At 39.7% G+C, this 26,546-nt stretch overlaps 3 protein-coding genes across 9 annotated transcripts in view; 1 reads left to right on the forward strand and 2 right to left on the reverse strand.

The window, feature by feature from the left end:
* Positions 1-437: 437 nt before the first annotated feature.
* Positions 438-20,659, reverse strand: mst1 (macrophage stimulating 1). 2 transcript variants are annotated; one of them, XM_085160122.1, is made up of 18 exons: positions 20,590-20,659; positions 13,722-13,866; positions 11,356-11,471; positions 11,161-11,275; positions 10,217-10,353; positions 9,744-9,864; positions 9,490-9,608; positions 7,957-8,131; positions 7,365-7,495; positions 5,963-6,065; positions 5,484-5,620; positions 5,345-5,377; positions 5,144-5,261; positions 4,979-5,056; positions 3,524-3,670; positions 3,301-3,407; positions 2,895-3,034; positions 438-2,180 (listed from the first exon to the last, which is right to left on the reverse strand). In XM_085160122.1, the coding sequence occupies exons 1-18, from the start codon at positions 20,642-20,644 to the stop codon at positions 2,019-2,021; spliced, it is 2,139 nt and encodes a 712-aa protein (XP_085016248.1). In that variant the 5' UTR covers positions 20,645-20,659; the 3' UTR covers positions 438-2,018. The 2 variants fall into 2 exon arrangements, with proteins under 2 accessions (XP_085016248.1, XP_085016247.1); XM_085160121.1 differs by lacking the exon at positions 20,590-20,659 and adding an exon at positions 14,330-14,825.
* Positions 14,828-22,588, forward strand: abhd14b (abhydrolase domain containing 14B). Of its 2 annotated transcripts, none has more exons than XM_085160149.1 (4): positions 14,828-14,956; positions 16,393-16,607; positions 17,470-17,711; positions 19,304-22,588. In XM_085160149.1, exons 2-4 carry the CDS (start codon positions 16,394-16,396, stop codon positions 19,481-19,483), a joined length of 636 nt encoding a protein of 211 aa, XP_085016275.1. In that variant the 5' UTR covers positions 14,828-14,956; position 16,393; the 3' UTR covers positions 19,484-22,588. The 2 variants fall into 2 exon arrangements, with proteins under 2 accessions (XP_085016275.1, XP_085016276.1); XM_085160150.1 differs by lacking the exon at positions 14,828-14,956 and adding an exon at positions 15,246-15,270.
* The window catches only part of cacna2d2a (calcium channel, voltage-dependent, alpha 2/delta subunit 2a), a 173,090-nt gene continuing 167,853 nt past the window's right edge, over positions 21,310-26,546 (reverse strand). For all 5 annotated transcript variants that reach the window (XM_085160113.1, XM_085160110.1, XM_085160114.1 and 2 more), the window contains 2 exons: positions 26,286-26,368; positions 21,310-24,979 (listed from right to left, as the gene is read on the reverse strand). In XM_085160113.1, the coding sequence (XP_085016239.1) occupies positions 24,857-24,979; positions 26,286-26,368 (206 nt within the window). In that variant the 3' untranslated portion in view covers positions 21,310-24,856. The remainder of the gene's footprint in view (positions 24,980-26,285; positions 26,369-26,546) is intronic.

A 26,546-nucleotide genomic window follows, 5' to 3' on the forward strand; every position in this document is an offset into this window, starting at 1 on the left:
TCTGTGTGGATTTCTGCTTTACATGCTGCCTGTGTGCAGCTGGAAAAAAAACCCTAAAAATAATATATTTTCAAGATGTAACTTTTTGCGTTTACACAAACTGATAAAATTGGATGGAAATGTTTGAACCACCGCAGTGAATACACATTCCAGGGGCAGCTGCTGCTGCCACTGGACCGCTCACGGAGTCATGTCAGGTGAACACGTTGGCGTGCAACCAAAATATAAAGCTTTAAGTTAAAAAAGATGAAGCACTGAGATTAGTTTGGGTGATTTGCAGTGTCACTTTCATCATGTAATTAATACATTCTTAAACTGAACATCTTGTGAAACCAGAAAACAAATAAAATAATAATAATTCAACCAAACGTAGCCTATATGTCTCAGGTTATTACTATAAAACACACAAAAGCAAAATAAAGAAGAAAACATCTGCATTTTCTTTTTATGGCAGCATTTATTACAGATTTCAGTCGGGTTTCCCAGCAGCTTTTGTCAACAGTTACTTAGAACTGGTAGTCATATACAAATTTTCATTAGTCATCTACTATAAATATTACTAAATGAAAGTGAGCAGGATGACTCTGAAATCACAACCGCCAGTCTGCTGTTTCCAAACACTCTATAGAACAGGAGCATAACTGGCCATCATCAGTTAAACAGGAACGCGGTCTATGCTTTCTCTTATCGGGTTCTATTTCTGCAAACAAATATAAACATAAATCTTGGGATTATCTGAGATCAAAAAAAGTTTAAGTTTTACTGAGAAAGACACAGAAAGATAGAATGGGGGGAGAAGGTAGAGGTAGGGGGAGGAGGTGGTAGTGGTGGTGGTGGGGAGGGGGGTCGCGAGAGCGAAATTATGCGTGTGTGTCAATGTATGAGAGAGTTCACTGGCCTTCCGCGGCGTGTGGTGTGTCTGAGATTCAGTTGGACTCTGATTTTGAGGTTTATTTAAGCTAAATTCCGTGGGCTCATCAGGACCGCGTTACAAAAATCCTCCTATAGAACTAGAAAGAATGTGCAACGCATACAGTTCTGCATAAGGCACAAAGGCATGTCTTTAGAGGTGGGGGCAGGCATCAAAAGACAGGCAGAGGAGGGATTTCTTTAGAGGCTGGGGGCAAAGAAGGTATTTCGGAGTTCCATTCATTGCCAGGGAGAGCAGGGGAGGCGTACAGTTTTGCAATAAAGGGTGCATTTCCAGGGGATGTTAGGAACTCCGAAACTGTGCCCTAAACCTCTGCACACCTGCTCTAACTGGAAGTTAATTAGGGACGATATTTTCCTCTGACTCCTCGAAGGCTATATTTGATTTGATTCATTTGAAAGCTTTTAAATCTTTTTAGAAGTTGGTGCAAAAACGGGTAAAATTAGGAGCCCTTTAATCCCTGTTTGTGGTGCATAAACATTACAAAAAAAGGTTAAAAAAAAGAAAGAAAGAAAAAGTAGTTGTGAGCAGATAAACATTTATCAGGGTAAAGGCAAATAAAGACTGGAAAAGTAGTGGTAATAAAAATGAAAAATCTCATCAAAGTAAAACTTTGAAAAGCAGCTCACATTTTTATGATGAACCTTTTCCGCATGGCTTTTTATTTTGCATGTCAGCATGCGTGATTATTGAGTTCTTATTATTTTGGCATATCTGTTGGTTTCTGGCTGCCAGCAGCAACCAAAAAAAAAGGGAAAAAAAAACCTGGATTCTGATCCACCTAATGTTAGTTATTGCGACTGAAAGGATTCATTAAATCATGCAGATGTAATGCAGACATAACAGAAGAAATCCCGAAAGATGCATTACTACAAAACATTTTTTTTCATAATATAGTAATGTAATAGTAATACAAGTCATATAACACATTCTAATTATAAATCTGGATTTGTGTTAGGGATAGATTTTATAGACAAAGAGGCATCTGAGAAGAGGAAATGTGTACATGTTCAGCCCATGAAAAGGTCTCGCAAGTTTTGATAACACTCAGAATAATCAGTTATGTGTTTGACGGCACTCTCTCTTTCTAAGCCATCTCCATGACTTTCTTTATCCAGTCCACATACATAGACACGCGGATAAAGATGTTGGGCTGCCCCGGGTGTCCACAGCGCCTCATGGGGATGATCACCCCCTCGAGTACCCAACAGTCCGTGTTCTGACACGCCAGAGGTCCGCCGTAGTCTCGCTGCAGACACACAGGAACAACACTCCGGGGTCATTATTTGTCTCTGTTATGACTGACTGTCACTGCTGAAGTTAGAAACATCTTGCAGTCACATCTTGTCCAGTTCACTTCCATTATCCAACTGGTGACTGTGTTTGATTTATAGGAACATATAAATAACTGTATGCGCTTTGCTTAAAGTAACTTTCATTATCAAACAGTTTTTCCAGCCATCAGTATTTGAAGCGTTAAGTCCTAACACGTTACGCCGTTATTTTGTGGCACTTAAGGAACATAGTTTGACACTTTGGGAAGATACTTGTGTTCACTTTCTTGCCGGGGGTTTCAAGTATCTGCACTTTTAACACAAAGCTAGACAAGCAGTTGGTTAGTTTAGCTTAACACAAACAGCGGCGGAAACAGCTGGTGGAACCAGCTGGATCGGCTCTGCCCAAAGGTAATGAAATCCACCTACCAGGACCTTATAAACTCACAGCTTAAGAGAACATTTAAACAGTGTCTCTTAAACTCACAGTTTAAGCACGTACTTTCCCATTTTTAAACATCAAACTATTCTATTAATTTTTACAGCTATTAATACCAAAGATGGTCAGTGCTGTGTTTCTGTTATGACTTGGTTAAGAAACCACTTCAAGCAGGGGACCTTGCATTTCTCCTGTAACATCGCAGCGGCAAAGTTTTGAAATGGTCCACCACTCTTACGCAGATACGTACCTCGCACGCGCCTACTCCAGCTTGGAAGGCATTTGTGCACATCTCATTTTCACGAACACGACCTCTGAAGTATTTGTTGCACTCCTTGTTACTAATAACAGACATGTGGGCCACATTGAGGACAGCCTCATTACCAGTCCCTTGAAAAAGATTAAGAAGAAGGAATTAGTTAGCAGCTAATGTATTTAGAGGCACAGTGAAACGAAAAGGAAGTTGGACAGCTGTTGAAAGATTTTGAAAATAGCAGTGCCATCTGTTGCTCAGTAGCCTGGATAGCCCTCATTTAGAAGAAACATTACTTCAAGGGGAGAAACAAGATGCTCGTTCTAGGAAAGACACCTTTTATTAATTATTCGAAGTAGAAGGATAATGCATGAAGTCGGCACTTCCGAAGGATTATACTTGCCTCTTGTCTCGCCCCATCCTGCAATTTCACACCTCGTCCCCTCGCTTACAATGTAGCGCTCAGGAGGGAGGCAAATCTGAGAGACACGCTCATTAAACTCGGCCGGGCTACAGAAAGAAAGGGAGGAGGAAAAATAGTCAGGAGGACTTTTAGGTATATGTCTGTGTACATATGCATGCATGTGTGTGTGTGCGTGTGTGTGGTGGGACCTGACAGTACACACTATTCCAGTTGTAGCATGACCAGTTGAGACTCGGAAGGTCCGCAAACAATCTTAGTGAGAGGGATGGTTTGCACACCGGGTTCTCCTTCTTGAGGATCACGAAACAGAGTTCCCATCTTGGCTGAATATCCAGGCAGGTCAACGTAGCTATGCACACATTCAGACGATTAAGCACTATCAATATGTATCAAAGCATTTTTGAGTTTTGAAAGTTTGGAAATATACTTATTTACTTTCCTGATGAGATTTAAATGAACGGCTTTTTCTCTCTATCATATCTGGATGGTAAATCTGAAGCTTTTTAAACTGAGAAACTGAGAACTGAGAAATTTAGACATGTCTTAGAAATATCCAAAGTCTAACAGTAAGTCAGACCTATTAGAGATTTAATTTAAATTTCACACTTTTATATGCCCTCAACAACCACTTTATTAGGTAGCAATTACGTTCCTAAAACTGGGTTAGGACCCGTTCTGCCTTCACCACATTCAGATTCTATTGGATTAAGTTCTGGCGACTGTGGAGGGCATTTAAGTAGACTGAACTCACAGTCATGTTCAAGAAACCAGTTTGATCAGAAGATGGACATCGTCAACAACAACATTTGGGTAAGCTGTGGTGCTTAAATAATGTTCAGTTGGTATTAAGAGGCCCAGAGTGTGCCAAGAAAAGATCTCCTATACCATCACATACCACCACCAGCCTGAACCGTTGATACAAAACAGGATGGATTCAAGTTTTCATGTTGTTTACTCCAAATTCTGACCCTACTATCTGAGTGTCACTGCAGAAATTGAGACTCAGCAGACCAGGCAACATTTTTCCAATCTTCTGTTGTCCGGTTAGGGGGAGCCCATATCAATTGTAGCCTCAGTTTCCTGTTCTTAGCTCACAGGAGTGGCACCCGGTGTGGTCTGCTGCCGCTGCTGTCGACAGACTGCTGTGTGTCTGCTGCATACCTTGGTTGTTGTAACAAGTGATTATTTGAGTTACCGTTGTCTTTCTATCAACGACGTCATCTTGACCTTGTCCATGTGTAAATGTATTAAATTACTGCCATGCAATTGGCTGATTGAATATTTGTGTCAAGAGCAGCTGAACAGGTGAACGCTGCCAATGCTCTCTTTACTGCTCTAATATTTTGCATGAATGTTTTGCAATGAACCCAGTCTTCTTCATGCTCTTGTGCTACTTTAAACACACAAACAGCAAAATAATCTCTGGTCTTTTGCCATTGTTGTTCTCTCTGTAGTATTTTACACAAGCATCTGGTTTAAACCAGTACAGACAAGCAGCACGCTGAAATGCTAACGTGGAGTTGTTTTTATTTGTGACTGGACATACAACTGGAATCAGTTTTCTCATCTAACGCTTATTAAGAATAAACATTTGCAAAAATGCCAAAAACTTTAGATGTGTGGAATCAGAGAGCACTTTTAAAAGAACCAGACTTACCAGGAGGAGAAGCACTGTTTGGTGCTGATCACCCATCTAGCATTAACCAGGGATCCTCCACAGAAGTGGTTTCCTTTTCTGCACACACACAGGTCAGAGGTTACATCCAGCATAGCAGAGAGCCTTTTACTAGAACTGTTAAACACCATCAGCTGTCAGACTCACCTGTCTCTTAGGCTCACCGTCCAAGGTGAGTTCCCAGGAATCCCGTTCACTATACGCATTATGGGACTCATATGGACCCGGTCTTCTCTCTTTCCACACTCACTAAACTCCACTTTTTCTGTGATCACAAAAAGGCGACTCATTACTGTAAAACATATTTTGCAGATGTTTGAAATATATTAGAAAGCCTGCTCAACTAACCTACTGGTTCAGTGATAGACACTTTCTCCCCAGCTGTGCAAAAACACCAACAGGCTGAATGTTAAACTCAAACTCTGGATGAACCATCACCACACAGCCCAATAAAGTGCTACATGAGACAGGTAGAAAAGATCTGTACCGCACTGTTTGATGGCACAGTAGTCAAACTCTGTTTTGTGGTCTGTGGTGTAGCACCAGGGTCCGTGATGGTCACCATCTGGGTTGCGACAATAGTTTTCTGTCAGATTGGCATCTGGGTGCGTTCTTGGGTTTATCCTGGAAGATCACACACAGATCTCTTAAAATATATAGGCATGCTAAAAATGCTGAAAACATGACAGTCCATCTGTTTGTAACAATATTATTCCTTTTTTCTTACTCAAGACACTTTTACCAACTATTATGTTACAAACCACCTTAATAAAATATAAAGTATAGAGCCTATTTTTTAATAGTACATTTTCTAATGTATTCATCGGTTCGAACAGAAAACAAAACCCACTCGATGTTAGTATGAAGTGCAGATACAGTTTCAATATAAAGCCAATTAGTGGTCATAGTCATACATTTGCATAAAATAAATCCTCTGCTGTTTAAAAACTTAAATGTTTATCTTACTTTGTCCTGTGAGGCGTGTTAACGTTCCATTTCTGGCAGGTTATGCCCTTACGAGTTTTACGCACAGTGCCTCTGTAGTTTCTTCCGTTTTCATGGTAACAGTCTGGAAAGAAGACGAAAGACTTCATCATCATCATCGCCACGGCCATTACTAAGTATGGCAGACTGTCAAATGAGCATAATGGGGCAGAACAACACTGCACTCTGTCTTCATTTAGAATCAAAGCTACATTTGAGGTGAACTCTTCCAATTTTTCTGGGCATTACAAAGTTTCTTATTTCTGCATTATAATAATGGTATGCAGATAAATTATTTAATTATTTAACAGAGAAAGTCATTTTGAACATGGTAGTTTTATTTACAATGCATAAATCATTTCTTTTAGCACACTATAATTAAATTATTAAAGGGGAAAAAATGAATGACATATTATGAGCCCCTGAAAACTGACCTTTTTGTTGAGCCATAGCACAAACCGCTGCTGTGCAATGGTGTGATTTAACTTTTATATTACAAGCTTTGAGCTTTATAAAGTTAAACCTGAGGTAAACCTCTTCCAATTTACCCATAAGTGAGCTGCCACTTGAGAAAGCATTGTGCCAAAATCAAAGTTAAAACAAAATGGATAATCAAAGTTTTCACAATCTTTCTAAGTGTCAAGAATTAGAGTGAGAAGTATCATCAGGAAATTCAAAGAGCCACACAGAACAAGCCTGGCAGAGGGAGAAAAGATTTTAAAGACTCGTGAGAGATGTCTCTAAAATTTAAGAACAGCTACCAAGACACTAGACTTAGCCAAGTTAGGAATTGTTGTTTAAAAGAAGACAATTACTAGAAGCCTGCAAAGGAATGGACCCCATGTGGCAGATCAAGTAATAATGTCACTTCTGGTGAAGACTTCGCTTTGTCTTCCAAGACGACAACGGCTTAAAACAAATGTCGTTTTTTAAGAAGACCAAAGTGAACTTCACTGAGTGGCCTGACTTTAATCCCACAGAAGGTCTGTGGAGAGAGAACTGAAGACCAAAGTGAAGAAAAATCCTGCCCCTAGTAGTTTTTGTTTTTTGAGAAATAATTTCGTTGTTTTGTTTCAGAGTAAAATAATGTAAGCATCCAAAATTGTCTCTATGCTGCTTTTTAAAAAAAAAAAAATTAACTCATCTATAGTTAAATGTTCAAACTGAGAAAAAGAAAAAAAGAAACAATTTCTGGCGACTCGTCAGATATTCCAGGGTTTTGGGGCTCTCGCTGGAGGGATCTTCATCACATTGATATTACAGCCCTGCATGTCCTCATATGAATATTCATACAGTCGTTGCATCGTAAGGTCATCTTTATTCATTAATGCCAACAGGAGCCTGTTCGCTGGATTCATATTAAAATGGAGAAGAAGGCTGATACCCTCAGCTTCTATGTCGTCTGCACAGCGTTTGATTTGCAAGCAGAGAGCAGTCCTCATCGCTGGGACAGATGTGAAGCACCAGGGAGCCTCCGACCCATCTGGGTTACGACAGTAGTTCTCCTCCAAACCCCTGGATGAAATGTAAGACAGATTCAGCTCATCATTGATGCATTAAATTACTGGTCACTGACACACTGTGCCGGGTTAGTGTAGAGACACGGAGATCACGCTGAAATAACTAAGTTCTTGCCCCCCCACCCTTGTAAAGTCTACTGAAAATGAATGAAGGAAATGCTGCTAATCACTTCTGGCATGATGAGCGATCACAGCATCACAAAGAAGTTTAATATTCATTTCACATGCATGCTGCCACTCTGAGAGCGATCTGCTTTTAATGGAGAATTACTGACTATCCATCATCTACTGTCAACTGGCAGCAGAGAAATAAGATGCAAGAAATCTCACTGCAATGACGTTTTGACATCAATATTCATGTGCAATGCAGCGAGAGCACTATCAAACTAACAAGCTGTGACAACAAAAAATTTTTTTTTGATGACAAGGTTAACCTTAACGGCGATCAACGCTTACTTGCACTCATATATGTTTGGGTAGAAGGGGTGCTCATGGGGTTGCTGGGCATCCCACCGCTGGCAGGGGATGCCTGACGTGGTCTCATTGACTTTCCCGCGGTAATCCTCCCCGCGCCCACGGAAACACTTGGTGGTGAAGCTGGAGCGCTGGCGCTTCTCTACGTGAACTTCAGCTGGAGAGAAGGAACAGGTTAAAGATGACATAAACATCAACAAAATGCAGGAGAAAATTAAAGTTTGTTGGAATAGTCTCATGAGATAAAAGAACAATGTGACCTCATTTTTTTATGAATCACCTTTAAGGACCAAATGATGCTGATTTACAGCGGCAGAGAGAAACTAAGAGGAGGATCAAATAAACACAGATATAAAAGAGGAGAATAATTACCTAAAGAAACAGGATAAAAATCAAGAGAAAACTAAGATGTGAAAGTGACAGTGAAAACACAAGAAGCTCAGGAAAACACTGTGGTTTCCACGTTTGTGAAGGATAATAACATGTTACATAATACTAATCACACCACAGGATGGCACTGTTTTATCGTGATCTTCTTTGTGTCAATGATTCTCATTGGAAATCCCCAGGTTGCACAACTTCTGTTGAAATTTTTGGGAGAACACTAATGCCCTGTTTATTTGATTTGTTTTGCTGGTTGTTCACGTTCTCTCTTAGTCCTTGAGTGTATAAAAAAAACCCCACATGTGGCCATCATCTACCTGCTTTAGAATTAAAATTATTTTTTAAAGTATGGGCCTGTATGTCATGAATGTAATTAAAAAAACAAACAAAAAAGCAAAAAAAACAAAAAACAAAAAAACAATAAAACTCTTAGCTAATGTTAAAAGTTAGCAACATTTTAAAGTGCCTTTCATAGGCAAGAGTTACAAAGACCTACAAAAATACACTGGAATTAAAAGCAGTACAAAAAGTCATAGAAAAAAAAGGCGGGGGGGGGGGGGGGAGGGGGTGTAATAAAACTACTATTACTACTACAACTGAAGCCACCATATCTGGCAAACACAGCCTGTTATACATGGCTTAAATTGATGAAAAAACACTTTTTTAAATTGATTCATTTAAAGAGAATCATCGTCTGCCCTGAAATGCCTCACATTTCTAAAAGCAATTTGTACAAACACAGAAAAGGTGATTTTTCTAGATTTAATTACAGCAACTTAATGAGACTCTCTAATCCCACTGTGTCTCAGAGTACTACTGGAATCAATTTGGCTTCCTCTTTCTTGCCTGAGGGACCCACTGACAAGAACAGAACAAACAAATAAGCCACAAGTTTAATCCAGTAAATTTATACAGTGAGAGAAAACATTACAGTAACATCTAGTAATTATCTTACTCACTGTATAAGCCAGCAATTTCGCCTATAAACAGATCCAAAAGATACTGAATTTTGGAGAAGAAAGAAAGGATGGAGATTTTTTGCCTTTCCTTTTTCTCTCTCTAAAAAAGTAAAAGTAAAGACTCTACTATAGGAGTTGGTCCAGTAAAGGTCCAATAAATGCAAGCTCTTACTACATCGGCTAATGTCACAGTTTTCCCTTTCCACCTCAGGGTCAGTGGTGTAACACCAAGGCACCGGAGAGGCATCAGGATTACGGCAGTAGTTGTCATCTAAACTCTTATCAGGGTACCTGAAAAATACACATAGGCAGGTTTTTATCACCTGGAAATGGAAAAAGGAAATGACTTAAATAGTTCAGGTGCAACAGCAAAATGTGTTGTTGTGTAACTCGGGTGCAAACAAAACAGTAGTAATGATTGCATACTTTTCAGGTTGGTAGATGTGTTGGTGAGGGTACTGCTGGTCCCATCTCTGACACTCTCTGCCATTCACAGTGTGGTCAACCTGGCCCCTGTAGTCCTCTCCATTACACGTGATGCACACCTCTGCAAGCAGAATGACTCACAAAGTGAAAGATGCTTGAAGTAAAGAGAAACACACATACAGAAAGCCCCACTCTTTTTTTAACAGCTTCTATAATTGCTGAATAATTTTCTTAAAGCACAATTAAAGAATGAAACTTGAAGCTATTCATGAGGCAACTTGAAACAGCAACTATTCTAAGCGCACTGCTATCAGCAGGTAAGCCAAAAAACGAGTAACAAGTTTTCCAGCTCCACCAAATTAAAGTGCTAATTACGAGACATTTAGAGGAAATAAAGCTTACGTAAAGCTTTACAAATCTCACATTTGCAGTTTAGATAAGCAGGGTGATGTGTGGTAATTTATGGGATGTACCATCTTTGCATTGGGGAATGTTGCAGCTTTCATAGCGTCGCTCCGGGTCGGTGGTGTAGCACCACGGACCGATCCGATCCCCATCCGGATTCCTGCAGTAGTTCAGCTCCAGACCATTGGTAGCTGTAGGAGTCCACCTGAGAAAAAAAAAAAATTTTTCAGTTAGTCATACACTTTGGTACAACTGGTCGTTTAAAATAAAACAAATAATGCAGTTGAAGTGACAACTCCCTAATCTGGGAGTGTCAACTTCTAGTGTGGATGAATAATATAGAAACTGCAGCTGTTCTTAAGCCCGAGGGAATGGATTCAGACAACTATGACAGAAAGTGACTGGGTTCAAGCCTAAACACTTACGGATGTATTAGTGGGTTTTTACAAGCTGAAGAGTACACATATCTGACATAAATTTGTTTTGGTTATCACATGTAAATCTGCTATAATTTGCAGTTTTATCAGGCGCACCTGTACACCTCCTTCACGGTGGTGTAGTTAGAGAACTGCTGGCCACCTGATGGCTATTACTCAGATATTCATCACAATTTAATCGCTGTCAGGTACAGAGAAAAGATCTGGCTCCTTACTTTGCTTTGAAGACTGCTTATGATATTTTGCTTATCAGTTTTTCTGAAGAAAACAGGCACCCACACTGGTGGAAATAAGGCTTAAAAACAGTGTAATTTACAGATACCACAACAGTGAAAGGGGTACGAGCAGTAATGCACTCTGGCTTTCTGTCTTCAGTCTGGCTTTAAGGGAAATGAAAGACACGGTTATTCAGGAAAGTTTCTTCGTCGTGAATTTCCCACCTCTTCATCTCTCTCCCACAATTGGAAAATAATTATAAATAGAGCTGTGCTGTTGTTCACCTCTGAACTGAAAGTGAAATGCAGCACTTTATCTTCACAATGTTTTTTTTCCAGTACAGTGAAGATGTAACTCACCTGTGATCGTGAGGAAATTTGGACCACCACTGTTGGCAAGTGAGTCCGCTTCTTGTGGTGGACACTTTGCCTCGATAGTCTTCCCCTTTACCCACAATGCACTTCCTTACATAGACTGCATAAAAAAAAACAATCAGTGGTTACAGTATCGACAGGAAGCACTGATCTCTGTGATATCACCGATGTGACTCTTACCCTTCTTCTCATAAAGATCACAGTTCACGTTTCTCTTCACTTCTGCATTGGTGCCATCACCCACCCAGGGCAGATGTTTACAGGTGACAACTGGACGAGTCTCATAGTTGAAAGCTCTAATGTTGAGAAATATTTTCACGTCAAAGATCTTTACTTTCAGAGGATAAACTTAAACTCAAAGTGTTTTAAATTAATCAGTGAACATTTTAAAGTTATTTTTAAGAATATTATGTTTAACATTTAACAGACAGTATAATGAAAGCCCGACTGATATACTGGCAGGGATGACATGTCAGCTGATTGCCGATATATCTGTTGCAGCATTATTAAATAAATGCTGTCTTAACTAGACCCCGGTTGGTAAAGATAGAGATTTTAATATTGATATCAATACCAATATTTAATCATTTAAGACTATTCTGATATATCGGTTGATTTCGTTTTCTTTCAGGGACACAATTCACTGTTTGTTGTGTTTCTGGTGCTCCAAACATGTGTTGCAGACAGGAAAGTTTATATTTAGAAACTATGAAACGGCAATATGATGTGTTTGAAGAGTGTTTCTCCCATTTCTTCTTCTTTCTTTTAAATTTATTGCCATTTATAAATGTCGATGTTGCTGGCAATTACCTAATATCAGTAGATAGTAATGGCCCGCCATTATTATCTACTGTTCTAGTCTTAAGATGGCAAAACTATAGAAGCTGCAATGACAATGTTGATAGTCCAGACTGAATAAGGACTCATTCTGTGGTGGAAAGCCTCACATCATCTAGCCTTTTACTAATAAATATCTACAAGGCTAGACATTCATTCCAGGGTGGAATGGTTGTGTAGCATACATCTTTAATGACTTTAAAAAACAAGAATTGGGTGCACAGGTTTTAATTGACCATTAATATTTGGTTGAATGTCTCTTAGGAAGTTTCACCTCAACCAGATGCTTTTGGTTTTCATCAACAAGTTTCTCGCACAATTCTGGCTGAATATTTGACCACTCTGCTTGGTAGAACTGGTAGAGCTCATTCAGAATGGTTGGTTGGTTTCTTGGCACGGATCCGGCTTTTAAGCATAGTCCACAAATTTTTATAGTCCAGGAGGTCAGGACTTTGTTGTGGAAAAACATTCCAGAAGTTTAATGTCAGCCTACTTTATCCTTCAAAAGATTTTTCATGTGAGTTTGTCCTGCTGGTAATTTCAACCATCTAGTTGCTAATTTGAGCTGAAGAATTTGGAGGTAGTCTGCCTTTTTCATTATTCCATCCACTTTTTGCAATGTGTCAGTTGTACTGGCAGCAAAACAGCACCAGAGGATGATACTAGCACCACCTTCTCCTCTTTGTCATACTAGCCAAACAGCTAAATTTCTGTATCACCTAACCATAAAACTTTAATCGAGAAGGCGTTTGGCTTGTCTGTATGGAAAGCTGCACATTTCAGTCAGCATGAAAGCGTCAATTTTGAAACGGGGGCTTCTTTCTTGGTTGACACTCTTTCAGTCCTTGGCGATATAACTGTGAATGGTGAGTCAGGTGTTCTTGGCGGTTCCTGGGTTGCTTCTGAACACCCTAACTAATTTCCTTTCATCTAAGGATAAGATTGTTCTGGACCTTAGGAAAATTGTGACACATCAGAAAAGCTTGTACTTATGTGCAGTTGTTTAAACTGATGATCTTAGAATCTGCAGTTGTTTGGCAATGGCTCCGTTAAGCTTCTGGAATGGACTTTCCAAAGCCTTGATGTTAACCCTACTGAAAATTTGTGCACTATGCTTAATCAGAATCAGAATACTTTAATAATCCCTAAGGAAATCAAAAGCCTTGGCCGTACCAAGAAGTCAGCTAAATGAACTCAAACATTTATGCCAAGAACAGTGGTCAAATATCGATGCAGAATTATGCCAGAAGCCTGTTTCTTTTAAAGATGATTTTTTTTGGCCTTTTAGCCTTTATTGGATAGAGGCAGGAAAGCAAGGAGAGGGCTGTGGGACTCAAACCTCGGTGTACTTCTCTGCAGTCATATGGGATATGGTCGCCTGCTAACCCACTGAGCTAAACCAGCGCTCAGAAGCTTGTTGACGGCAAAAAAACAAAAAAAGCCCCTAATTGAAGTGCAACTTGCCAAGTTGCACTTCAATCAGAAGCACCTTCTATTTACTAACTATTAATGGGGGTGTATACTTTTGACCCTGTGTGAATTAGAGAGAATTCAAAATATATCAAAAAAAATTTCACCCAATTCCAAATCCCCAAAGTGACAATGACATCCATATCTATTATGAGAATATGTTTTAAGTTCTTGGCCAATTTATAAGCAAAGCCCTGTTGCAAACCGTAATCTTTAAGTAGTTTAAGTGTGTTGTTTACCTGCAGTCCAGTGACTGTGAGCAGCGTGTGGCACAGTCCTCAAGGTTCAGGCCTGGTAAAATCTGCACTCGAGCAGAGTTCCAGGAGGTAGGAACGAGCTCTCGGCCCTCCGAGCGCTGGAAGTCATTCAGAGGACTGCGGTACCCTGTTCATGTATAACAAAACCACAAACATAATGCTTACAGACTGATGTGGGGACCATGCAGTATCTGCATCTGTTTAGTCCTGGTTTTAACTGGAGAGCAGTGGCACCACATGGAATATTTGGGCAGGAGCCTGGACACATATAACCTTTGGACCAACGCTCTGCTGCTAGTTTGAGACAGCAGATATCCAGAAAAGGTTTGAACAGCAACAGTTAAACAACTGGTAACTCAAACAGGCCCCCATTAACACAGATACTGCCAGTATACACTAATGAAATGATAAAAATCCATCACATACTGATAGTGGTGCTGTCAAAATGAAAATAGCTGTCTTTTAAAATAGTTTATTTGTTTTGAAAGTGCTCAGTCTGTAAATAGGCCTCATCATCTTTAACCAAATAGATTTAAACAACCAAAAATAATGAAAGTAGACAGAATAACTAAGAAATTAATCAAACTTACCAGTGACCACTCCGACAGTCAGGAGAATGCACTGCAGAAACGGTTTCATTGTTTGAATCGGTGAAAAATAAAACTATTATAATCACGTTATGGGGGTCAAAACGAGATCTCTGCTCTAAAATCGCCTCTCTTTTGATGCCGTTGTCAACTTCAAACAACGAACAGCTTGACCTGACAGGCAGAAAAATACCCCCAGAAACTCAACACGATGTTAAACATCCACACAAAAAGTCTAAATCACGACCACCCACACGCCAGCGTCGCGCCTTTGCTCAAACAGTGGCCCTAATCCCCAAAACACAGCCGATCAATACATGTATTAATCATTGATGAGGAGTGGCACATTGGTCCTTGTTCATGAACCTTCTTCATGCCCCTCAGATATATAAATATTTGCACCAGGATTACGCTCAATATCCTGGAAAAAACAGAAAACTTGTAATTTTTTTTCTGCCACAATAAACGCAATTCTCGCCACAGACGCTAGACGTCAGTAGGGCGATTTCCACTGTTTTTTCTCTTTCTCTTGTTTTCCGGGAGATAAACTGAAGCTAAGCTGCAGCTGGTTCAAGAACCTGTGTGACTTTCTCTGTTTTGCACCATTAATCATCGGAGATTCACAGTCGGGTAAGAAAAGGGAAGGAGGGGGTTGTTATTCTGTCGCCACGTGTGTTTTGAATGATGAGTAAAAAACACCTAGATAGGCGAGTTCGATGTAAAATAAAAAAGATCTAATCTGGACTTTGATCCGACTTGTTTAACCCGCAGCTGCGCACACACTTCTGTCTGCTGATTATACGTCCGTGGAACATCCGATTAAGTCCACGCTGATCTTTGAAAGCACGTGGATCGTGGACAAACTCACAGCAACAAAACGGTGGACTAATAAGTACTTAGTAAGCGTGGAGCAGTAAACCTGTCATCGGACTTTCTGATTCACGGTCAGTGGATTAAAAAGGGGTGGAGCGATGAGTAATTGGGGGTTGTTGCTACGGAAATGTAACAAAACATATAACATGAACATGAAGAGGCAACATAACCACATTTGTAGGCGCGTGATGCAGTTACAGGCAGTTATGTCTTTCATTAAAACTCATGTTACAAAGTGTTTAAAGTAAAAAAATAAATAAAGCAAAAACCCCATTGATTTTATAGTATTTCAAATTAGTTTATTATATTTTCAGTTAAATAATCACCATATTTATCAACGGAGAGGGGAAAAATGTTGCATTGCTGTGCAAAACTTTTGGTCTTCTATATTTTGGTTGAAAAATGTGGGAAAAGGTACAGTGATTTACAGAAACGTGTACCTTTTCTGTAAATCACCAGAATATATAATCTGTATTTCTTTCATACAAAGAAATACAGATTATAAGCCAAAAACAGAGTTTTTACTATTCTAATTGGCCATACTAATATTTAGTATGACCACCTTTATTAATCAGCACAGCTTGTACTCTGTTAGCCAAGCTTTCTTGTAATTTCTTTAAATAGTGTATTAATAGTTCTCCAGGCTTCTTGAATGACATTCAAAGCTTTTCTTTTGATGTCGGCTTTTGTTCTGTTCTCTCTTGATCATGATGATCTCACACTGCTTCGATAATGTTGAAGTCTGAGCTCTGTGGAGACCAGTTCATGACTGATAGTGTTATCAGATATGCTTTTACCAGACTGACAGTGTGTTCATTATTGGGATCATTATTGTGCTAAAAAATGTTACATGAAGTTTATCTTTCTGTGCTTGCACTTTGTAAGGAAAACAAAGCAAATGAAGTTACATCATTGCATTTTTATGGTGTACACCCATTATGGTTGGGAATTTTATTTTTTAGCATCTCCACAAGACTTTCTCTCTCTCCAAAGAAATATGGTCCTCTCTTGGAGTGATTTTTAATTCTGTCAAGAGACAAGAGAAGCGCTTCACAGAAACTGGCGGCATAGAAGATGATTGAGTTTTCCACCTGAAGGAACTAATATTATTAAAGAGAAGGAAAAATGGGAGGTATAACAGTGTGGAAAACCATGTGAAATAACTGCTTTCTCTTTCTTCTGTTGTTGTTCAGGATGGCAGCTGTTAAAATGACGGAGGGTACAGTGCAGGTGGAGAGCTGCAACGCGCCACTGTTTTACAGACAAAGCGAACCTGTGACAGGAGAAGCAAAAGTGTCGGTACTGCTTCTTCACGGCATACGTTTCTCTTCAGAAAACTGGCTCAGCATCGGCACTCTGGAGACGCTGGCCAAAGCAGGTTGCCGCGCGGTTGCCATCGACTTGCCAGGTGCGTTTGTCAGGGAACAAACACCATCTCCTTCCGTCACTCAGCTTTTAACTGAAAAGTCAGCATGACCAATGAAGCGCAGCAAGGCAACAGGCTGCCACCGGCACATAAAGAGCTCCTAAAAGTCTCAGGGTCAAACTTTTGGCTCTTCGCTGTTTTGAATGCTCGCAACTATTAAATTGGGCTTGGACTATTGACAGTAATACCCAATTGTGTGGCCCTATGCTAACCCTTCTGAAAATGAAAAACATATTAATTAAATATCAGGTGGGATATATGAGTTATAACTTGTTTTAATTTTTTGTTTGCAATTTATTGCTTAAAAATTGTATTTTTAAAATTTAAGTTTTTCAACAAAAATAAAAATCACAGTCATGATTTAGAAATCTCAAAAACTCTGTTTCTTAACTTTCTTATTGTTGTTTATATTACAAACTTTATGAGAGCTTTTTTAAAGCTAGCTGTGTCCTGTCGTTTTACCTATTTTCATAGGTGAAACTTTAACTTTTTGCATTATATTTATGGATATGTATTTGCAGTTGGCATCGGGACTTTGGCTTTGTTTGGAAAGTCAAATGTGCATGGGGGTTCAAATTTGAAGTGAACTGAATTGCCTCCATGAGTCATTGTTACAGCCCGTGTTCTGCTTGTTTTTAGAATCTGGTATTTTTGTCTCATGCTTTGACAGCCTCTAGTGATGATCTGGCAGGCACTCTAGAATTTATATAGATCATTGAGGCAGCATGGGCCCAAAAGAAAATGTTTGCCTTGGGGACAGTAATTAGGTTAATAAGTCAGTCTCCATCAACAAACCTTACTCCTCTCCTCCTCTTCTTTTCTCATGCCTCCCCTCTCTCCACAGAACTTGGTCGGTCTAAATCGGCCAAAGCCCCGGCGTCAGTGGGAACACCCGCCCCTGCAGGTTTCCTCAAAGAGGTGTGTGAGCAGCTGAATCTAACCCCGGCGGTGGTGATCAGCCCATCCCTAAGCGGGATGTATTCCCTGCCCTTCCTCCTCGAGCACCAGGCTCTGGTGCGAGCCTACATCCCTGTCGCTCCCATCTGTACGGACAAATTCACAGCGGAGCAGTACCAGAGCGTAAAGGTAGAGAGTCTGTGTGTGCGGATATGCCTCTGCTTGATATTCCTTTGTAGGTTCCTCTCCTGCAAAAGTTTTTTGTTGGTATAGTATATGCACTGTCATTTCCTTTTTTAAAGGATAACCTGAGCAGCTGTGAATATCATCCAATTTTCCAACTCTTCTTTTTAAAAGAGACAGTGACTTTACCTGCACAGATGCCACTGGCTTTCATGCAGCTCAGAAATGCCTTAATGGCAAATCAATTGTAGGCACATTAGCCTGAAAAGTGATTTGTCTAATTTACTAATTTAGAACAAGCACTTACCTTAACAAAATTTGCTTTCCTTTATAAACAGTTTAAATGCAGAAGTTGTACATTCTTTTTTTTATTTTAATCTAAACAATATTCTAAAGACTCAGCTCACACATTAAAGTCTCAGCAATTATAATGCAGCAAGAAGATTGGCACGAACAGGAGCAGTTTTTCTGTATAATGAGGGCTTTTAGTTTTAAAGGATGTTTTGTGGAGAATACTTTCGGATATCATATTTAATCTTTTATTAAGTGTTTTAAAAGGCACACTGTTGGTTTTATAAATAACAGTTAAACAGCTAACGGGGAATGTTAAGTGACCAAGTTTTACTTTACAAGAAAGATCCTAAAGATTTTAAGAAAAAAAAAGTCGGATAAATGAAATTTAGCTATTTTACAAATAAGATGGAGATTAGAAAACAAAGAAGCTGGTCAACCCAGGGAGCAGAGCAAATCTGGTTCTGACAGTATGTTTGCGCTAAGTACCGCAGCAATTTCCTAAAGTTGTAGACCTGCTCAACATTTGGCAATAAAACCCTTTCTGATTCTGAAATCATTAAAAACCCAAAGGGTCTCTGTGCTTGATACAAAGAACCTGCTCCTGTCCCTTTTGTGACAGGTTGTTACAGGCCTCTGTATTTGTATCTCCACTTTCAGCAATCTCTTAGCAAACGAAGAGACATCGGAGCAGCAGAGTAACTCAAAAGATGGACAATAGAGTAATGAATGCAACTTACTGATGATAAAAAAGCATAAAACAAACATTTATGCTGTCATTAAGTGTCAAAGTGTGTTACAACTAAAATAACTAAACCGGAGTAACTGCATTCATGTGTATTTCTGAAATGAAGGTTCGGAACTTTAAAGCAGTGAAGATGTGGGAGACTGGGAAACGATTAAGTTGTATTCACAAGTTCTTCAGGTTTTCTGATGAAGTAATCTGATCAATGTTTTGTACCAGTTTAAAAAAAATGGTACAAAAATAAATGCTTTTTATAACCTTTTACTTGTAGACTGTAGTTTTTCTCACTTTTATAATTCTTATTGACTACTAGACACATAAATCTGTTACACCTAAAATCTTTTAGTCTTAGCTTTTCACAGGACTTGTTTTGATTTCCTTCTTTCCTTTTTTTTCCCAGCTTGAGGTGAAATTTAGGACATCTGCAAAATCCCTTTAGCTATGGGTTTGAATTTAAAAACAAATAAAAGAGAGACAGATTTTCAAATGCGAGAAAAAGGACAGTGGAAATCACTCTGCAAAGGGCTCTTTTTTTCATTACTGTTGTGATTTTTGTGTCCAGGTCCCATCACTGATCGTTTACGGTGACCAGGACCATCAGCTCGGGGAGGTGTCGCTCCGTAACCTGAGCAATCTGGCCAATCACAAAGTGGTGGTGATGAAGGGAGCAGGCCACCCCTGTTACCTGGACGACCCAGACACTTGGCACAAAGCTCTTACAGACTTCCTTAACACGCTGTGAAGCTCTTTGCTGTGCATTAGCAGCGCGATCGCCAAGAATGCGGTCACGCATAGGCAAACGCATTAATCACTTGTGAAGAATTGAACTCACGTATTCCCAATGCTTAACCTGATTTGTATGTTTTGATACGTCTGCAAATCGGGCCTTTTCTAATGGTGACAGCAGATGAACTTTTCCTTAAAAGGTTGAAGCCTGAAGCTTTTTGAGAAATATTGTTTCTTAAATGAGAAAACCTGATGTCAGTCTTGAATCTGTACACTAAACGCAAAGCTCAAGTCTGCAGCCGACTACTGAACCCAGGCGTGTAGGATAACGACACGTGGTTCTCCCACATCACTGACCAGCGTCCATTATTTCCACTCTGGAAACTTTGTTTCCTGTTTCGTTGTTGTAAAATATTTAGTTTGAGTAATTTTGGTTTAATTTAGGTGACTGAAGCTACAGTTCACTAACATCATATAAAATGACCGTGGTTGTTTTAGTGTTTGTTGAGTGCACACAAAACTGCAAGTCTTCCAACGGGCACCTGGTCAAGGCTGCGAAGCAAGATAGAAATGTGTTAAACATGTGCTGCTTTTATGTCTCAGTGTTTCTGTCCTAATGCAGTTTATCTGACTTTGCAGTAATCATCACAGAACTGCCTGAAAGCAGCACAAACGATGCCTTAAATTCGCCAAAGACCATTTTTCAGTATAACTGAACCCAAGTTTTAATAAAAGAATGACACTTTGATGTTTACGTACAGTACTTTATGCGTCACACACTGAAACTCTGTAATTATGAAGCAATCAGAAGGGAGCATGTTATGAACATGGAAATGTTCGTGATGTGTCTAAATGGCACAAACAGAATAAGGTTCAAAGAGAGCAGGCTGCAGGTCACTTTCATGTCTCTGCACCATGTTTGCCAAATGCTAGCTGCCTACACATTGAACTCACACACACCAGGGTTGTATTGATCGTCTCATCCCGGCGTTAGAAGTGAATATTTTTAATAAAGCATCATTATAATTATTATATATTTGCTTGGTTCTCGACAGACTGTGTGTTTTCTATTTAACCGAGGAGTTAAAGCAGGTAACGTCAAACTGATTTTACATCACGGGCCACAAACAGCTTCAACTTCAAGTGGGTCAGCCCAGTGAAAGTACATGAGAAACATGTAAAATTACAGTTTAGTTCATTACCCAGCTGATGTTTGTATAGATAGATGGGTAGATTGTGGAAAAGCAGGAACTTTTCTGTCATTTAATTGTTTATCTATTACTTAATGACTTTAGAATAGTATGAATAGCAATGTGGTGCTGTCTTTATAATAGGAAAATCTTTAAAACCTACACAAAAACAGTTACAAAATCTACGCACTCTTTCAGATTTTCCAGCCAGATTGGAATTTTTACTGGGGAAATTTTTCTACCCCCCCCCAAAAAAAACAAACAAAACAAAACACCACACAATAAAATGAAGTGAAAAATATGAACATTATTTAATAACTGATTCTCTGTAATAAACAATTTGAAAATATTTTACAAGGAGTCACAGACACAATATTTTACAAATTTTGCCCTCTTCTTTTTTGTTTTCTTCTTCTTCTTTTTAAGCTTCATCTGTACAAAAGAATGGAGCGACGACATGGGCTAGTGCCCAGAAAAGAAGGAGCTAAATCTTCCACACATACAAACATTCACACTCACACACGTACGAGGAAGAAAAGAAAAACCAAGAAAAAAAAAGAGAAAACATTTTGACATCAGATCTCAAACTTATCAACAGTGCTGTATTCCTATATTTTTTTAAACTTCACTGAAAGTTTGACTGAATTTACGCTTCTTTTTTTTCTCTCTAAATTGTTGCTGTTATTTTTTTCACACACGTGTCAAACATGGTCACATAGCACCAGACTACAGACTACAGAATCACATACACACGTGTCTTTCCCACATAGACGCACCAACACAAAGGGTCGCAGCGAGGGTCGGTGAAGGGGAAGGGAGACGCTTCGTGAAAACCCGCATTAATCTACATTAGGGTGATGTTTTAAAGCTGACCCCTTCCTCTCGTCCCCTAAGCTGGTCCAATTATCTATTTATGTTCCCTTTTTTTTTGGCAAAATTAAATTTGTCAAACCACAGAAATCAGACGTGTGTGTCCCTTCGGAAGCTATTTTCCATCAGGATGCACACACAGACGTCACTAGATGTCTCTCCCACGGCCTTCTGTTTACCAGGCTCGTGATGCTCTGTGGAGACCCACTCCCTGAGCTTGCCTCTGACATCCCGTCCGCTCACGAAAAAATAAATAAAATAAAATAAAATAAAAACACCTGGAAGGTGACGTCCTTGGCTTACTTCTTCCTGGTGTTTGACATCTCCCAGCGGGGGATGAGTCAGTGTCATTACATGGTTGCTTATAGGTGTGTGCGTGTGTGTGCATAATGTCTGAATGCAGGTGCACAGAGTGTATTCAGTTTGGGAGTGAGATTGTGTGCGCACACAGTCAGGAAAAGGAGAGTAAGTTGCAGGGGGTACATTTCCACAGGCACGTGTAGCGTTCATTTACAGACAGTGGAAATAGAGAAATACAGACAGAATAGTGGCACAGGACAGAGACAAACAGATGGCAGAAAAGTGAAACTGCATCCAGCATCAGATAGTAACGGGCCACATTGGAAATGCTCATTCTGATTTTCATTGTCTTTAACAGTATGAATTTTGTTTTTCCTCTGATTTGTCCAGAGCTGAGCTGCAGTTACTGTGCCAGCAACATTTGTCACATCAAATAGTACCTACGACTGTACAGAGTGTCTAGTTAAGCTTCAAAATGTCGAGTGAATCATCCCACCTGAGCAATACTACGGCAAGTCTTGGGTGGGATGTGAACATCGAAGGTCAAAGGCTTTTTTTTCTTTGTCTTTTTTTTTTTTTTTTAATTTTAAAAACTTCCACCCACTTTCAAGCATTTAATCAAACAGGCATCGATCGATAACTAATCATTCCGAGACGTAAAAATATAAAATTAGAGCTCACTATATTTACTGCATAACACCAAGAAAAAAAAAAAAGCCCAGGGGAGTGAAATATTTCAGGATCGATTTGTGTGTGAGAAAGAGGGTTATGTGGGGGTATCGGAGCTCCAAACGCGTAACACTAAGGCATTTAGCGAGGTTTTGAAACAGAAAACACTGATGAACTACACATTCTTTCTGCCTCCTCTGCCCCCGTATATTAATATTTAAGCAGTCAACATGGATCTCCTTTTGTTTTCATAAAATCCCACCCTTTTCTCCACAGCAACACTGTTTTTTTTTTTTGTCTGTCGCAACATGCCGAGGAAAAACAGTTACACGAGCACAACTGCTTCCCCCGAGCGCTCCACGACTCATTTAAAAAGACATTCCCTTTGAGGGTTTTTAAACTAACGCGCATACATCCACACACAAACACATACGATTCAGGCAGAACTATAGCAGTCAGGTGGCCCTAAAAGAAAGGAAAAGAAAACAACACAAAAAAAGCTCTATGGCCAGTTAAGTCGCTGTATACTGATAGTGTAGCTCTATACATGGCTTTGTAAAGGAACGGTATAGTAACTCCATATGATGACAGTCAGGTGGCGTTGGAGGAGTACAGCAACAACAGCCAAGAGGGGAAAATACATTAAGCTGAGCCAGTCAGTTTGATGGCTCTGTGTAAAGCTATTTCTTTAGCCAACAGATTCAGTCTTAGGCTCCTGTAGTGTCCAAAGCCTCAAAGACGGCTGCTTTATAAAGGTACTATACAGTAGCTCTACTCTTATACAGCCGATGCGTTCCAAAACAAAGTGCATCAAGGCACTATGAAACAGAGCGGCTCCTAAACATGGGAGTCTAAAATGACTTTTCACACATGATCAAATGATGAACTGCGATGGATTACAACCACACTACTTACTGCACATGATCACCATATTTAGTGGCCTCTTCTGCACTTTTGTTGGAAATGTTGATAAGCCCCTATCCCCCAGCAGCGAATGGTTTCGAAGTTTGAACAGCATCAGTCAAAGGTAATAGAAGCACACACCAAAAGAAAAATGATTAGCATCCCACAACCCAAGCAGACGAGGAAGAAAGGAAGGGACAAAAAAACTGGAACTACTATGGCGGGGAGATTTGAGTGTGTGACAAAAGTAAAGCACGAATACAAATCGCGGTTAGGAGCGTTAGTCGAGGTTGTTGGAGAAGCCTCATGAGGAGTGGCAGAGGTGAGCTTTTTCATCAGAGGGTGCAGAGATTTTTTTTTCCCCCCTTTAAACATCAGTCCAAACCCGAGGTCAGCGTGGTCGATTAATCGTAAAGGAGAATACTACACAACAAGTTCCTGCAGCAACCGAACACTGATTCATATTTTACAATAAAAGCCAGATAGCACTAACCTCAAATAGTAAGTACGAGGAAAAATACTTCAAGAAAATGAGATTACCATTGTGTAATTACGTTAATCCCCAGTGGATGTCTTTTAAAAGCATTAATCTGTAATTATGAGTCAGCATTCAGCTGCCGAGTGTCTCCTCTTCCTCTCAAGCTTTATCCTAAATCTAAATCCATATCCTCTTCGTGTTTTGGCTATAAAAATAAGACCACACGAAAGTATATCTCATTTTGGCAAGTAGATATAGCGCATAAACTAATTCATGTCTTTTTTACACTTAACTTCCTTTTCATGTTAAAACCTAAATATACTGTATGTTTAGAATACTCATCACTTCAGCAGTTTATACGTGACATTTTGTATACTTAACAGTTCTTTTATTTTTCTGCTATTTTTCTTCTATGGTGGCTATTACTGGCTGAATGGTCCACAGCCTCTTACAAGAGGCAAATGACAGAGCGATGAGACTCTGAGATGGAGGAAAGGAGAAGGAGGAGGAGTCCTGCTGTCCCTCTGACAGACAGAGGTGAAGGTGGACACGCAACCTCAGTTCTCCAGTCTGTGGTGGGAGGTCTTTGACGAGGAGATCGGCCTGTCCTTTTCACCCTCCCTTGTCTGGATGGAGAAGGTGGTGGGATGGTTGTAGGCTTGACGGGGTGGTTGGGTGGCTTGATATCTCTTTTCTGACATTGCCTCTGATGATCCAAGTGGTCCAGCACCACCGTAGCTCATCTTGCATATGAAGGTGAGGACGCAAATGTCTCTCTGTTTTCACAAAGCAACACAGACCAAAGCAAGCTGGGTAGCGCAGCGCTCAGGGCTTCCAACTCACCATGATGGGAAGTCCCATAATTACCTATGACTATACCAAGGTGGAGGGCGAAGGGGCTAGGAGGTGGATGAGGGGGGCTTAGGATGGGACAGAAGCTAAGGAGGGTGAAAAGGAGGACAAGTGCAGGAAAATGAAATTAATGTAGTAGGGAGAGAACGTGAGGACTGACAGCTGGATAAAGCAGAAGCAGCTGAATGAGCAGCAAAGTGTAGAGGGATGGGCGGAAGGAGTGACCTCGCCCGCAGTCCGACGTGTTCTCCTGCAAAACCACAGAAATGAAGCTGGAGTTATAAACTGAGTTTATATGAAAGTTCTTCCACCATCAAATAAACACTTACATTCAATAATCGCTCTCTGGTAACACTTTTATCTTACCTTCTATCTGCATCGAGCTCTATATTGACAGAGTCTGAACAAAGTAATTTTCATTTAGTTGACTATACAGTGCTGTGCAAATGTAATCGCCCCCTTCCTGAGTTTTTAGTTTTGTTGAAGTGTTTTTGGACATCAGATTACTTATTCTTAGCACTTAATAATGCAGAATTCATCATATAGAAATAAAAAAAAAAAAACTGAAGTTGTGCGCTATTTGAACATGTTGCCTGCCTGCAGCACTAAAGGACTCCGTCAGAGATGTCACCTATCCCACTCCTTCTCTTCAGTTCGCCTCAACATATGCTGTGATATGATTGACTCTGAGGTGTTTGACAAGGTTAGTGGTGTTGCCACAACACCTCACTTTCTTGCCACATGTATCGCAAGCCACGTCTCAGCTGTTTGTGGATGTAAAGCATCCATTTCTTTCCACTGTGTTCCTGTTAATGATAAACTACAAATTTACCCTAAATTACTAAAATATTGATATTTTAATATGAGAATCGATTCTAGAACATAAATGACTGGTATCGGAGGAATCGATATTTCAGTATCGATCCGCACATCACTAATGATCTCACTGAAATCTTGAGGTCTGGGACTGAAAAAAATAATCAGATAACTAACAAATGCTTCGACTTGGATGGCACTTTTGTGTAATTTTCAGTGATCTCATGAAAAAACCTGCAACATCACTGTAATGTTTGTCTGTTAATGTGAGATGTAAATCTTTAAAAGTGTACACACAATTTTTGTTAGTTTTGCCTCAGTACACTTAATGCAACAAATTTCACAAAATCCCTTGAATTAAAGCTTGAAGGCTGCACTTCAATTGCATCTTGATCACTCCTGTGGTGTACAGAGGCAAATCTACAAAAACGGTGTCTTTATCCAGCAAATAATGGACCCAACGGCATATAATTACCAGGTCAATACTTGATCTCAGAATAAATATAGGATATTTTTTTGTGTTACATAATGAACCAACTGTTACCAGCTGCATTAGAAAATCAGAGAGAGCTCAAAACCCCAGCTGGAGCCAACTGAACATAGCGATACGATGCTCTGGTGACAAATTTTAAACATAGTATATTTAACTAACAAGCACCAGAATTCAATGCTAAATAATGTTTTTGTTTTTCTTCAGAATAAGGTGGATATTCATGTGTTGTGTTATCTGAAAATCTTACAGCGATGTTACTGTCGAAGCAGGTGGAGGGTCCTTTTCGATAGCGTGCCTCAGGCGTTTCTTTACATGGATCCTCCTCCTTGACTGAAAATTGACTCCATTAAGGAAAATGAAACTCCTTTGAATTTCTTTTTCTTTCTTCTGTGCAATTTTTCATTATCCGCCTGAGCACCAATTCCTCATGCAGCCCTACACATGTAAATGACTGGCTATAATTCATGTCATCAATCTTAAAAATAGCCTTAAAATGAATGTGAAATGT

This window comes from Neolamprologus multifasciatus, chromosome 5 (genome assembly GCF_963576455.1).
Source record: "Neolamprologus multifasciatus chromosome 5, fNeoMul1.2, whole genome shotgun sequence".
Classification (NCBI taxonomy): domain Eukaryota; kingdom Metazoa; phylum Chordata; class Actinopteri; order Cichliformes; family Cichlidae; genus Neolamprologus; species Neolamprologus multifasciatus.

What these genes read in the sequence shown, in the direction of transcription:
- mst1 (XM_085160122.1), bottom strand. Translation starts at nt 20,644, where the DNA reads ATGTTTCTCATGTACTTTCACTGGGCTGACCCACTTGAAGTTGAAGCT. An exon ending in TGAAGTTGAAGCTGTTTGTG is followed by an intron (nt 13,867 to 20,589) that starts GCCCGTGATGTA and finishes ATACATGAACAG; the next exon opens with GGTACCGCAGTCCTCTGAAT. An exon ending in ACGGTGAGCCTAAGAGACAG is followed by an intron (nt 5,057 to 5,143) that starts GTGAGTCTGACA and finishes GTGTGTGTGCAG; the next exon opens with AAAAGGAAACCACTTCTGTG.
- abhd14b (XM_085160149.1), top strand. Translation starts at nt 16,394, where the DNA reads ATGGCAGCTGTTAAAATGACGGAGGGTACAGTGCAGGTGGAGAGCTGC. An exon ending in GGTTGCCATCGACTTGCCAG is followed by an intron (nt 16,608 to 17,469) that starts GTGCGTTTGTCA and finishes CTCTCTCCACAG; the next exon opens with AACTTGGTCGGTCTAAATCG. An exon ending in AGCAGTACCAGAGCGTAAAG is followed by an intron (nt 17,712 to 19,303) that starts GTAGAGAGTCTG and finishes TTTTGTGTCCAG; the next exon opens with GTCCCATCACTGATCGTTTA.